This window comes from Typopeltis vanoorti, chromosome 3 (genome assembly GCF_054136105.1).
Source record: "Typopeltis vanoorti isolate ZY-2024b chromosome 3, IOZ_Tvanoo_1.0, whole genome shotgun sequence".
In the NCBI taxonomy this organism is placed as follows: Eukaryota; Metazoa; Arthropoda; class Arachnida; order Uropygi; family Thelyphonidae; genus Typopeltis; species Typopeltis vanoorti.
This window is the reverse complement of record NC_143551.1, coordinates 117230855-117246133: the sequence shown is the minus strand read 5'-3', so window position 1 is coordinate 117246133 and position 15279 is coordinate 117230855. Positions and strand designations below refer to the sequence as shown.

At 34.9% G+C, this 15279-nt stretch overlaps 1 protein-coding gene across 2 annotated transcripts in view; it reads left to right on the top strand.

The window, feature by feature from the left end:
• The window catches only part of LOC150108495 (protection of telomeres protein 1-like), a 492786-nt gene that overhangs the window by 126391 nt on the left and 351116 nt on the right, over positions 1 to 15279 (top strand). For both annotated transcript variants that reach the window (XM_090415908.1, XM_090415909.1), the window contains exon 5: positions 4443 to 4502. In XM_090415908.1, the coding sequence (XP_090272034.1) occupies positions 4443 to 4502 (60 nt within the window). The remainder of the gene's footprint in view (positions 1 to 4442; positions 4503 to 15279) is intronic.

Here is a 15279-nt window from a genome sequence, read left to right as displayed (position 1 = left end):
GATAAAGATAGATACGATGTTATTTCCAGATGATCAAATTGTGTTATCTACATCAGAAGATGATTTACAAAGATCAGTAAAATCATTAAATGAAATTTCAGAACAGTATGAGAATATCTAAAGTAAAGACTTTCAAAGAAGAAAATCAAATAAGAAGTAAAATAGTGATAGGTAATAAAATATTAGAACAAATAAATATTTCCAAATACCTTTAATGTGGCTTATCATGTGAAGATGAAAAAGATATAGACATTAAAATGTCAAATTTCATTAAAATAAATGGCATAATAAATAATATATTTAAGCCATTCCTGGTACAAAAAACACACCAGAATCAGGCTATATTATGTCTTGTCTAATCCAACTTTTTCATATGGAGACAAGAAACATGGACCATATAAAAAAAAAAGATTCAAAACAGCAGAAATGAAATTTCTCAGAAAAACAGCTGGATATACCAAGTTGGACCATAAAACAGTCAATCTCTAAATTTAAAAGCAATTAATTGCTGCATAAGTAAGTTTAAACAAAAATGGTTAGAACATCTAAATCAATTGGACGGATTGCTAGAAATACTGTATGGATATAAAATATGAAAAAAAAAAAAAGAAAAAAAAAAGTGGAAGATCAAGAAAGTGATGGCATAAAACCAGAACAAGTCACTTGGTCTAAAATCCATAATAGGAAGAAGAGCAGAATTTTAATACTGGAAGTCTTAATCCTCCTTGCTTCTTTGATAGTTAAAGAAATTTTCTTTTTAACTTCCTGGTATCGGCTCGTTCCAAAAAAATTGCACATGTTTACTATATAATTGTGTTTCTTCAGCTTCTTCAATGTCTGTAATATTTATTATATACAGCTGACCAGGGAAGATTCTAGTTAAGTATGGTTTTAGGAGAAAAGGGAAGTTGCCTTATTTTCCAATTATCCAAGGCAGAGGTTCTCAACCTTTTCCAGTGGTGTACCACTATATTTAATTCAAGATATTAGATGTACCAGTAAGGCAGTGGCTCACGTACCACCAGTGGTACGTGTACCATAGGTTGAGAATCCCTGATCTAAGGTTTTACCGTTTTTGCGTATAAGTTCTTGAACTGGTAATATTTGACAGGTGATGAAAGGAATTCAAAGCATGTTGAGAGGTTCTCTCAGGAGTTAATCCAAAGGGAATGCCTCCAAGATTGTACTTTCCAAAATTTCTAATTTTTTCATACCAGTTTGTCATTGGCAGTTAGTCTCTGATTTTGCTGAATTCAAAATACCAAAAAAAAAAAAAAAGTATATTTAATCATTATTTCTAAAAAGTGTCTACTACATTGTCTGCATATGTTAATACTTTATTTTCCTTCAGGGTGGAGAGAATTGTTATCCCTCATACCAGCATGCTTTCTTCCAAAAAAGGTTTCAGAGCAAGGGACTAATAGGGCAACCTTGCTTGACTCCTTTTTGAATTTTGACTAGGTCTGATAGAAATCTGTTAACTAAGAGGTGGGTAGTTGAATCGGCATAGGCTCCTTTAATGATGGATAGCAGCTTAAAATGTGTACTCATATGAAATTGGCACAAGTATATGCAAATGCATTCATGATTTAGGCTAAGGAAATTCATTGTGAATAACCTCATCATGAATTTAATTTCATACATACAGTTTGCTTATGTTTTTTTTGGGGGGGGGGCATAAAACTAATTTTCATTTACTATAATTATTTTTAATTTACGGAGGAAAAATTTCATTTGTGTTAGTGACAAGTGCTCTTTAAATGGCCTGAAAGCTCTCTAGATTTAGTGCAGGGATGGACAACCCCATGGCCAGTGGCCATGGGGTTGTCCATCCCTGCACTAAATACATAGTGTACATAGGTAATTGTGTGCCTTTTCATGCTTTTGCAAACATATTTGATTTGTGCAGCTTTAAGTGTTTACATAAATTTTATTTTAAATCCATAGCATGGATAAGTGGATCCACTTATTTTGTTAACCATACTATGGGTAAGTGGAAAACAAAAGAATTCAGATGAGGACAATGAAAACTCAAAAAGTAAAGACAATTTAATTAATTCTCACATTGCTGCCAAAATGAGAATGCTGCGTGACTGGAAAAATGTGAAACAAAAATTTTATGGAAGTTTGGAGTTGAAATTTGCAGTGACCAAAGTAAATGATAAGCCAGTGTATCTTTTTAACAAAGTTTTTAGTGATAAAAAAATTATACAACACTTTAAGCAACACTTTAATGATTTTTATAGCAAATTTGATGGAAAATTTCAAGTTGAAAGCCAAAATTGGTTTAATGAAATTAGCAGCCTCAAAGCACAACTTTGTGAACAAGGTTGGCCTAAAAAGATTTTTATCATCAATGGAACTGGTTACATTTAGTTAGCTATAAAGTAGTTTGGAGTCTAACTGAAAAAAGAAAAGAAAATGAAATTGTTTTCCAATGCTGAACTAGTAAAAGATATTGATTGGGGTAATTGAAACTGTTAGAGAATTATGATTCAAAAATAAAAGATATTATTCTAAAGGTAAATCATTTATAATTAAGTCAAAGAATAATTGTCCACAGAATGCCAGAGGTAGGCGAAAGGCATATAAATCAGTTGCTTAAACAACTAAAACACTGTTTTTATTTTTCTTTAGCACTAGATGAGTCAACAGATCTTAGTGACACTGAGTTGATATTTTGGTTTCAGATCTTCAATTTAGGGAAGAAAGGTTGGAAATGTTTGGCATTTGTGGATTATGAAATCAAACATGTGGGAAAAACATCTTTGAAACTTTCTTGAAATGTTAAAAAATTTTTATCTGGTTTTAAAAAAAAAACTGATTTCTGTCACAAGAGACAGTGCTCCACCATGATTAGGATGAAATTATTAGGATTTGTTTCTCTTCTGAAGCAGCAATTATAAAACAATGTGAAGTCCATGCTGCCATCTTTCCATTGCATTTTGCATCAGGAGAATTTGTGTTCAGATGTCTAAAAGCGATGAAGTGAAAAATTTGATGGACATTGTTGTAAAAATTGTGAATTATATTAGAAGTGGAAATGCTTTCATTCATTGACAGTTTGTTGAGTTTTTGAAGAAAAGTGGTGACTGTACTTTTTGGTGATCTTACTGATTTTACAGATGTAAGATTTTACAAATGTAAGTAAATAATCCAAAACTTTTCCTCTACTTAAATAGAGGAAAAGCTTTGGAATCATTTACTTCCTCAAATAAAAGAGCATCTTGTGGAAAACGGTGAGAGTGAAAATTTCCCTAAAATTGAAACTTTTCATGGCAGTGCAATTTGCACTTTCTGTGCAACATGACCTGCTTGAATAATTTGAACACAAAGCTTAAGCTTCAGGGAAGAGTTAATATAATAAGAGGGCAATCACATGCATGATTTTCAGTTAAGGCTGAACCTCCTTGCAGAACAATTTCAAAAGAATGATTTGACATATTTTGCAAAGTTGAATCGTTTTCTAGAAAATAATAAGGATAATAATTTCTCTGATGCTTAAGATAACCTCTATGTAAACTAGATCAAAAATCTACCAAAAAATTTGAACAACAATTCTCCGAATTTGAAATTGATATTTGATTTTTTGCATGATTCATTTCAGTTTGATTTAGCAAATTTCAGTGAGGAAATTACAATTTTTTTATCTTTAGACAAGTGTTGATTTTAAGACAAGATGCTTATCCTGCAAAGTTTAGAACACATAAAAGTTAAACAATGTTCTATCAAAGAGACAGGGTCACTATTCTGACAAAAGTCTTACAAATTTTAATATAGCAATTCAAAATTATTTTCCATGTTTGGGTATATGAGTCAACATTTTTTATGCTAGATTTCCTCAAGTGCTAGATACAGATCTCAGCTTACTGACATAAATTTATAGTCAGAGTTATGATAAGATGCTCATTGAGCATATATATTAAGACAAATTTTGTGAAACTTGTTGATGAAAAAATCTCATCAATTTGAAAATTGAAGAGTTTCTCCTCTATAAGTTAAATAATGAAATGCAGATATTTTGTTTAAACTAACATGTTTCAATTATTTTTTATTTTTGCATCATGTGACCAATGTTGTTTTCATTTTGCACAGTTGTAGCCACTATGAAAAATAAGTTCTCCACCTCTGGTTTAGTGTAATCAGCTGCAATACTGTTGCATTGTACCCAAGAAACTGATCTCTCACATGGAGATATGATATATTGTAAACAATGGAAAATATCATAGATTGAGTGAAGAAATAGCCTCAAAACAATAACATTCTAATATGTTTTTAGTCATTTCAAGCTTTAATTACTATAACACTGGTTTAACTTACAAAGTTTTTTTTTTTATTATTTAAGCCATTTGATTTTGAATATTTTAAATGATGAATAAACTTATAATCATTTGCAAAATATCTATTTTACCATAGACGATAAAAATTTATTTGAACCACAGGTAGCAAATAGGAATGTGATTGAAGAGAGATTGCAAATGACAAAACCAGTACCAGTACCTGTAAGTTTTTTTTTGTATATTTTGTTACTTATCAAAGTCATATATAATTAACCTATAATGATTGGAAACTTGTTATAGATTTCTTTTGAGCATCATTCATGACACCAATTTAACTTATAGAGGAGAAACTCTATAAGGCCTCTAGAGGAGAGTTTCTCCTCTAGAGCCCAAACATTGGAACTTTTTCAAGCCACTTCACACTTCCAATAAGCTCATACTTCCAATAGGCAGTGGCCTCACACCAGGGAGTGAAATTTATCTTCTACTGAAAGATGATCAAATATATCGATACCCATGGCAGGAGTGAATGTGCAGTTAACTTTTGCTATAGCAAACACGCTATAGCTACGTAATGTAATAGTTTTGTACTTCCAAACAAACAATCCTGTTTTTTCAGATTTGGATTCAGGAGTCTCCTTGATAGTGAGGCTAGTGCTTAGATTAAAGCATGAAAGTTTTTTTTATTCATTTATGTAAATCTCATCCATGAATGGTATAAACCTGTCATTAAGTTAAGGGAATAATAAATCCCTCATTATTTTTCAAGCCGAATAAGAAGATCGAGATCTAAGAGTTTCATGCCGAAGAACTTTCGGCGAATCCAAGCGTAAGTCATCACTTGGTAGTACAACATCAGGGCAACTCGGAGAAAAGGTAGAGCAAGCTACGATCACTATCCTTAATATTTTCTCATAAACTCAGCTCCTAGGATACATATTGCTGTTTTACATTATGAGGAAGGTCTATCTAGGTCTACCTATTCACTGATGAGACCTCAATAAAGGTTGAAACCAGTCTGAGTAGTGACCTTCCTCATAATGTAAAACAGCAATACATCTCCTAGGAACTGAGTTTTACATTATGAGAAAATATTAAGGATACTGATCGGAACTTGCTCCACCTTTGCTCTGAGTTGCCCTGGTGTTGTACTACCAAGTGATGACTTACGCTTGGACTCGCTGGAAGTTCTTTGGCATGAAACTCTTAGATCTCGATCTTCGAGTTTCTTATTCGGCTTGAAAAATAATGAGGGATTTTTTATCCCCTTAACTTAATTTACGCCACCGGAAAAAAATAGCCTCTTGGTTCTTTATTATAATAAACCTGTCATATTAATACTCTGGGTGGGTTGGATAATTCTGGTTGAAAGGCTTATATATTGGCTATTCATACCTATTATTTTTCAGGAAATAATGACGTATATGAAATATTAATTATAATAACTTTAATTAATATTCCCTGTATTTCAGAAACATTACATTGCCATCATCAGGGATCACAAAGTAATGACGTGTATGCAGGCACTAACCTTGAGTAAATGAGGCTGAAGAAAGGCAACCAAAGTTGTGCCTAGAGTCCTAAATGCCCCCCCCCCCCCCCCCCCCGGTGCACTAAGCTAGGTAGTCTTTACAATTGTGCTAAGGATCTGAGGATGAGTGCTTCCCAAATTTGGGGAATTTCATTCAACCAAATTTGTTGAGGTTTGGAAAGTTTCTCAGGGCGAGGCAGATTCCAGGAATAGCTTCTCATATTTGTATTTGTAGAAGTGCAAAAGAGTGACCATCTTTCATTGTATTCTATGGTGAGTGTCCAAAGCATGATCAACAAGTCTAGAGCAGCTGTAATAGTGGAAATGGTGCAATTGCAAGGGACCTGATAGGTCTAGGTAATGTGACTGGTCCTTGATGGAGCAGATTTATTATGTGATCTTTAAGTGTTGTAAGGTTGTTCTTTCTTTTAAGGTTACATGGTGGTCAGCATTCATAGTGAATAATTTATTGAAACAACACATGTTAGAATAATTACTTTGCTTAACATTAAGCAAGTAACAATTGACATTTAGACCTTATTGAGGTCATCATCAGGAAAACATACATATGCATAAGATACAAGCTACGTGTCACTGCACTATACAAAAGTAAAACGAATCTAAATGTTTGTTAATCATTTATCCTAGCCTGACCCGTCTGGTGGGGGAAAAAAAACGGAACTACATTAAACAATTTCTATAATCCTTTTGTATTGAGATTTTCTTCTGTCTGGGGTTGTTCTGGTTGCTATATGTTGAAGATGGGTCCTCCACATTCTCGGAATAATTCATCCATCATTTTGTTTGGATTTGGATGATGTTTCAGCACTTTACACGATTCTTTGAATTTTTCATTCAAACCGGGTTTTGATGCAGTGTAGGGACTTTGTGCCTTTCCGGTCAATTCTGTGGCTTGTTTGGAATGTGTGATCTGATAGGCCTGTTTTACATAGTGGAGATATTTAATATGGCATTTGTGTTCATCTTTTCTGATTGGGACGGTGCATCTTGTTTCACCTATATAAGGTAGGTTACAGGTACATCGAATTTTGTAAACCCCTTGGTGGGCAAGGTATGGAAGAGGATCTTTGGAGGAGCTAAGTAAATTCCTTACTTTTGCCAGGGGGGGGGGGGGATTGAAGGTTGTCTTGATGTTGTATTTAAGTAGTGTTCTATATATTTTTTCTGAAATGCCCTAATGTAGGGTATGGCTATGGCATTCTTGTAATCTTTTTTTTTTTTTTTTTAATGGCCGTTTTATGGAGGATCTTGTGAACTTTTTTATTGTAGCCATTGTTTTAAATGTTTGGTTAATGATTTCAAATTCTTGGTTCAGAGCTTGTTCATTTGAGCAAATTGTTAGGGCTCTGTGTTTGAGGGTGTTGATGACTCCTAGTTTTTGTATTGGGTGGTGGTATGAATTTTTATGTATGTATTGGCCTGCGTTTGTAGTAAACAGTGAAGGAGAGGCAGCCTGAGGGAAGACGTGACAAGTGTGTCTAGAAAAGGAAGAGATTGTTGTTTTCGATGGTGAATTGGATACATTTGTGTTGTTTATTTGTTCAGGTGGCTTAGTAATATATTTAATGTTTCTCAGCCGTGAGGCCAAATGACAAAAATATCAACATATCTGAGCCAGACTTTGGGTTTTAGGCTGGCTGAATCTAGAGCTCGTTGCTCGAAGTCTTCTATGTAAAAGTTAGCTATTGGGGTAAAAATTATTTTGTCACACAAAATACCCAGAGCAGAGTATGTGGACAAAGAGGGCCATGATATCAGGTGGAAATATGTTTTGTAAGAGAAGAATAGTATCATTGATCAAGATTAGTGAAAAGGGCAGTTATGTCAAAGCTGACTAATAAATCTTTGTTGTTGAGTGTGATGTTTCTAATCTTGTTTATGAAGTGTTGTGTATTTTTTATGTAGGAGTGTGTGTGTGTGTGGGGGGGGGTGACCTACCAACTCCTTGAGTGTGGCCGCTAATTTCTTGGCCACCAATTTGCTTTTGTATAATGCAGTGGCATGTAACTTGTATCTTATACATATGTATGTTTTCCTGATGGTGACCTCAATACAGAAGTTGAAACGTCGATTGTTACTTGCTTAATGTTAAGTAAAGTAATTATTCTAACACGTGTTGTCTCCATAAATTCTTCACTATGAAGGTTGGAAGGTTGTATTTCTTTAGGATTTTTGTTAATTTTTCCAAATATGAGAGACTGTTCTTGGAATCTGTCTCAACCAAGAGAAACTTTCCAAACTTCAACAAATTTGAGTGCATGAAACTGCCCCAAATATGGGAAACACTCATTCTCAGATCCTTGCCCAGTGGTAGTGCCTACATGCACGTCATTGCTTTGGATCCCTGATGATGGCAATGTAATGTTGCTGAAATATAGGGAGTATTAATTAAAGTTATTATAATTAATATTTAGTATACATTGTTATTTCCTGAAAAATAATAGTTGAGGATTGGATAATTTGGTTCCCCTGTTCTAAAGACCAAATGGAAAATTTGCAAGCTACTTCAGGTCTTTAATAAGTAGGGTGATTGCCAAACCAACTGATGAAATTCATTTTCCATCTAATGACTTTCACAAGCATCCATATCTGTAATAGAATTTGAAGCCATAACCTAATCAGGCCACGAATAAACAATATTTTTTCATGAACAGAGGAAGGAAAACTCAATGTTCTAAACATGAACTATCAAAGCTTCCATATAAATTTACTTTTTCTGTTACAGGGCAGCGGTCTTGTTCTCTACTAGAAAGATGATTTAAAGAATTTGCTAAGGTGATTTACATCCTGAAATAAAATTATTATTATTATTATTAACATCTGACCTCCATGAGTCAGACTCATTGTGGGAAGTACACGCTATTGCACTCAATGCTCACCTAACCATGCTTAAACTGGTTCAATGTGTTTACATTCACAATAAACTCAGGCAATACATTCCACTCACCATCCACTCTCCATGCAAAGAACCTTCTCCTCACTCCTCTGCTCAAACCCTCCTTGTACAGTTTCCAGCAATGACTTCTTGTTCCCCCCCCCACTATTCTATTTCAATAAGAATAAACTCTTCCATGTCATCCTGATAACAACACCTGACTAGTGAAAAGACAAAAAGTGCTTGCCAGTGGAAGCAGTAGTAGTGTGAGAGATGAAGAGAGAATGGGAATGCAAGAAGAAGAGGGAAATGGAGAGAAAGCCTGCATGGACAGAGAGACATAGCATGGGAGAGTGGATGTTGGAGAGTAGCAGTGAAGTATAAGGATGATCAGCATAGAAATGGAACAGATTGCGATGCAGGTGGGGAAGTTGAGACTGAGCGGATATATGTGGTAAGTAGCGATAAAGGTGATTGGGCAAGGACAGGTGATTGGGGAAATCAAAACCAACAAGTAGCTTGGAAATAGGACTGGTTACAGATCTAAAAATGAACTGCTGTGTTTATTTACAAATGTCAGAAGTATTAGAAATAAGGGAGATGAAATGGTTTCACTGATTGAGTTTATTCACTCGAAAATCATTGGAATAAGTGAAACGTGGTTGAATGAAGATGATCCTAACAGGAATAGAATTGGAAAGATACAGTATTTTTCACAATGATAGAAAGGACAAGGGAGAGGGGAGCACTGATGATAGCAAGGGAATTATGTCCACATACAGTAGACATGAAAGAGGGAAATGGTGGCAATGATTATGAGGCAGTATAGTGTGAGGTGGAGGTTGACAGACGACATATTTAGTTGGATGTTGCAATATGCCAGATAATGTGGAGGATGATTTTAATTATGGCAGTATAGATTGGAATGAAGAGATGGCATTTGGGAATAAGGAAAATGAATGTCTCGAGTTCTTGACAGCATGACAGATAACTATATCAGGTAGCATGTGAGGAGCAAGAGTTTTAGATCTGATCATTTCATCAGAGGATGTAACTGTGAGTGGGGTTTTGCACTTTCCTCCAGTTGGTGAGAGTGATCATGAAGTGATCACCTGAGTTCCGTCAACTAGCCATGTGCAGACTTCTGTGAGGAAAGGATATATGTGGAAGTACAGCTGGTGGATTATGGCAAACTTAGGAGACATCTTGAAGCTATAGCATAGAATGAGTGGTTGAGCAGTAAGAAAATTAATGCTGCTTGGGAACTGACAAAGAAATAAATAACAGCATCAATGTGAGAATATATTCTGAAGGCCAAAAGGCTGAATAAGGTAGCATGAATGTTAGCATGAAATTTAAAAAAAATGAATAATGGTATTTAAATACCATTATTCATTCCACAAAATGAATAATGGTAATAATCAGTTACATGCAGAGTATAAAGAACAAGCTAGGAGAGTGACTCAGTAAGGAAAACATAAGTGCAGCATAAGCAGAAATTGGCAAATCAGGTGAAGAAAAACCCTAGAGAGTTGTCTAGACATGTGCCAAGTAGAATAAAGAACTTTTATTATTAAAAGACCAGAAGATAAATGATAAAATATACAAAGAGCCAACAAGTTTCACTAGCCACTGTCTAGCATTTTCAAGGCTGAACTGGTGTGAAAACACCACTTCAGCCTTGAAAATGCTAGACAGTGGCTAGCATTTTGAAACTTGTTGGCTCTTTGTATATTTTATCATTTATCTTCTGGTCTTTTAATAATAAAAGTTCTTTATTTTAATACATCAGACCAAATATGTACAATTTATGTGCCAAGTAGATTGAAGAATGATGATGTTAATGGTGCTGCAGAAGATATTGTTGAGATATTCAGTGATCAATTTTTAAGGGTGTTTCATCTTCATCAGGGTGGAATCATGAGGAACTTAAGTGTAGAGGACGCTTAATTGGGAGCAAGCAGGAGGTATTTGAGGAAATAAATAACCTTGATGTCAATAAATGATAGGATTTGATGACATATCACCACACATCTTAAAGGAATGTTCCAGGGAATTGGCATGCCTGTTTAATACAAGTCTTACAACAGCACAGGTTCCAAAGGAGTGGAAAGAAGGTAAAATTGCTCTACTGCATAAAAGTGGTGATAAGGCTGTGGCTACAAATCATAGGCTAATCTGTATATCTGTGATAAAGGTACTAGAGAAATTGGTGAGAACTAGGATACAGAAATCGAGTCAGTGACTGGCTGTCAGATAGGTATCAGAAAGTTGTATATGGGGATGCAGAATCTCAAAAGAGTAGAGTCACTAGTAGTGTGCCCAGGGGTCAGTTTTAGGACAATTATTGTTCAGTTTGTATATTAATGATATTGGGATGGGTTTAACTGGTGATATGTAGTTATTTGCAGATGATGCAAAATTGAGGAGAGTAATGCAGACTCAAGCAAATGTTATTGCCTTGCAGGAGGACGTGAATAGATTGCATGAATGGGCAGGTAAATGGAACTATCAGATCAGTGTTGCAAAGTGTAAGGTTTTGAAATTGGGTATGCAATGATAGGATGCCAAATATACATTTCGTGGGGAAACTTTAAAGGAGGTAGAGGAGATGAGGGATCTTGGAGTAGTGGTGGACAAGGACCTGAAATTCAGGGGGGGGGGGGCATACATTGCACAAGTTGTAAAGATGTCACATCAGATTATGGCAATGATGCAGAGGACTCTGACATACAGAATAAAGAAGTTATGATGGCACTATATAAGGCCTTGATCAGGCCTCATATGGATTATTGTGCACAAATTTGGTCACTAGGTTTTCATGGTGATGAGGATATGTTTAGAAAGGGCCAGAGAAAATTCACAAAGGTGGTCAGTGGCCTTAGGAATGTGGAGTACGAGGACAAACTGTGAGAATATAAGTTGCAAAAGCCTTATGAATAGGAGGAGGAGATATGATTGAGAGATAAGATAATCTGTTCCATTTCTATGCTGATCATCCTTATACTTCACTGCTACTCTCCAAAATCCACTCTCCCATGCCACGTCTCTCTGTCCATGCAGGCTTTCGCTCTGTTTCCTTCTTCTTCTTGCATTCCCATTCTCCCTTCATATTTCACACTGCTACTGTTTCTGCTGCCAAGCACTTCTTGTCTGTTTGCTACCACCACCCACCTGATCTTTCATTTCATCTCTTACTTCTGATCTCTTGCTTGCATCACAAACACTGCACTTCCAATCTAACAACACTTTCTCCAGTGCACCCACTTCAAAGCCATTCAAATGCAGTCCGTATTGCCTGTATAATTCATTTCTTCCCTCAAACACATGCCATACATCCACAAAATGTACTCCCTTCTCACACAGGTTTGATAGCATGCCATTCGTGATTCTGGCTGTCCATCTCAACTCATTATACATCCCAATCATTAAAGTTGCTGAACAAAATATTTTTTCATTTAAATATTTTGTTGTAATTCTCATGTTTTTTTAAAATATAATGAATAGTTGTGTTATTTCATTTCTTAAACAGGTTTCCAGAAAGTCATTTTATGTTTCATTTTTTATTATTTCTTTTTAATCAGAATGTAATTTGCAGTTGTGCTTATTTGCTTGAAAAAGAAAAGGTTGCAAAAGCTTTTTTTATTTACATATTCTTTATTAGAACACTCTGTCATTATAATAGCAACAGATATTAATATTTACAGCTATTTTGCTTATTTTCTTAAGGAGTACCCCTTGTTTTATGTCATTGGCTTTTTACTCCAATTAACTTAAAACATTAATAGTATTTTAAAGACATAAATTAAAAGAAATGTATGAAAGGATTAATTTTTGAAATACCTTTGTAGAATCCTCGAGATTATCTTTTTCTTTCTTTTTTTTTATCGAGCAGCATCATAAGTATATTGATAAAAATTATATAACTGAACTTGAGACCTTTAGAATGAGCTCTGGATAATATTTATAGCAACACTTGATAATTTTATAGAAATTATCAAGTATTGCTATAAACTCATCCCATTGCTTATAGATCATTAAATTCACTTACCACAACAATTTTTCAGTTCTAATTAATCACAATAAATAGACACCCATCCATATCCCTAGAAAAGGTCAAGATTTATCTTCTAGAAATATCTCTAACTACCAATCTTTCTTGTAATAGTCGTATTACAAATATGACTTCCACACCCTCCAAGAAATTAGGTTCTCTTTTGTTCAGGATATTACACTTCTGAAAATTCTATACAGATTACAAATCCATCCAATTATTAAATACTGTTGTCATATTTCAGGTGGAGCATTGTCTTTTTTTTAAGCCTCTTTAAAACTCTAGGAAGTTAGTAATGATGTAAATTTTTTCATGTAGTACTATCATATCCTGTACACCCCCCCCCTTGAGGGTACATGTCAGGAATTTGATGATGATGATTTAAAACTCTTTCCTCAGAACAGAAGAGAGAAAGCAGTTGTGTTGCTTTGCTTTTTCTATCAGATATTTCCATGGTAACTTTTCATCTGATTTGCATTAGTAATTCTCTCTTTCTCCTTTAAATTTTTATAAACACCTCAAGTGGACTAATAAAGACCTGTTGAAATCCAAACTCGCAGAACACATTTTTTTTTGTTGTTGTTTATTGTTGTCTTTTGGAATGCCTCCCTCCCACTTTATATATATCAACGAACACAGGAGATGTCACAAAACCCATAACACAACAGTGAAACTGTTTCTCATATTGAGCCTTGTGCGTTTATCCTGAATGAAATGTTAAAGCCAAAACAGTTGAAGAAATATTTTAATGTGTTTCTTGAAGAGCCAGAGGTTGAACAAAAAACAGAAGTAGGTGGAATGAAAACAAGGAGAGATTGGTTTGATTTAGAGCTGAACTGTGTAGAGATGCTGACAGGCACATTCTTATATTCGTATATGATCATGGAAAAGTGTAGGAATGGTGATCGTGGCCAGTTCAGTGAAAACGCACCAATCAAAACACCTCTAAAAAAAATGCCATACAGAAACAGGATGTCTATGAGAAAATGATTGTACAGAATCCATCTTGTACAGATTCGGAATTTATGGGGATGCACACCCAAGAAGTAATGTTTTGAACAAAAAAAAGGAAAAGAACATGGCTTTTATGGTGACTGAAGAGACAGCTATGGATATGAGGAGTTTGTCAACACAACAAAAACTGATCTTGGCTGAAAAATTAAAATGTTATCAAATGTAATTGAATTTCATATTGAAAAGAATAACATGTAAGAAAGTTTTAAAGCGAATAAAAGTTGAGCTGCTCTCAGATGTGAAGTGTAGACTAAAATACACAAAGATTATTGAAGAAAAAATGAAAGAGTTTGAGAACAGGAATCAAACCTTGGAGATTCAGTGGCAAACTCTGAAGAAAACATTGATTGATTCTGCCAGAGAGGCATGTGGTGAGGTTGTCTGTAAGGATAAAAAAATCAGAACTCCCTGGTGGATACAGGAAGTTAAAGAGGCAGTGAAGGAAAAGAAGAAAGCATACCAAAAGTTCCTGTCAAATAAGTCAGCTTGTGCTCTTAGAGAATATAGAGACAAATGCAAGAATGCTAAACACTGTGTAAAACTAGCTAAACAAAAGTCATAGGAGGACTTTGGCAAGAATATAGAAAATAAATATCAAGAAGGTGGCAAAATAGTATGGAGGTTGTTGAAGAAGCTTAAGAATGGAGGAAAGAGTGCTGTAAAAGGAATTAGAGATGATAAAGGTGACATGAAAACGGGAGAAAAAGATATCCTTGAAGTATAGAGTAATTACTTTGAAAAACTGCTAAATGAAACAACCAGTGATGACAGCACAGTGGTAAAAAACACTGACCAGGCATGCAGTCAGGAATACATATCCATACTTGAAGTAGAAAAAGCCATCAAAGGCTTGAAATGTGGAAAGGCAGCAGGAGTAGATGATATTCGACCAGAAATGCTGAAGTATGGTGGTATAAGAGTCTTACAGCGGCTGAACTGCATTGTTCAGAAAGCCTGGACAGAGGAACGAATTCCCGATGATGGAGTAGAGCACTCATAGTACCCATATATAAAAAGGGAAATAAAACTGCATGTGAGAATTACAGAGGTATTTCCCTACTGAGTGTTCCTGGCAAGATCTATGCAAGTATACTTGAGAAACGGTTGAGAAGAATTGTGGAAGAAAAGCTTGGTGAAGAACAAGCTGGATTCAGGCCAAATAGAGGCTGTCAGGATCAGATCTTCACTTTACGACAAATAGTCGAGAAAGCATGGGAATATAACAAAGATCTGTATGTAAGTTTTGTCGATCTGGAAAAGGCATATGACAAGGTGCCAAGAGAGAAGCTATTCAATAAGCTGCAGTTATATGGTATCAATGGGGCATTATATCAAGCAATACTTAGTCTTTATTTGAGTTGTAAGTCAGCAGTTAAAATTGAAGGAAGTACAGGAAGATGGTTTAATGTTAAATCTGGTGTGAGACAAGGATGTACATTATCCCCTCTGTTATTCATTATCTATATGGAACACATTATGAAGGAAAGTGGTATTAAACATGATA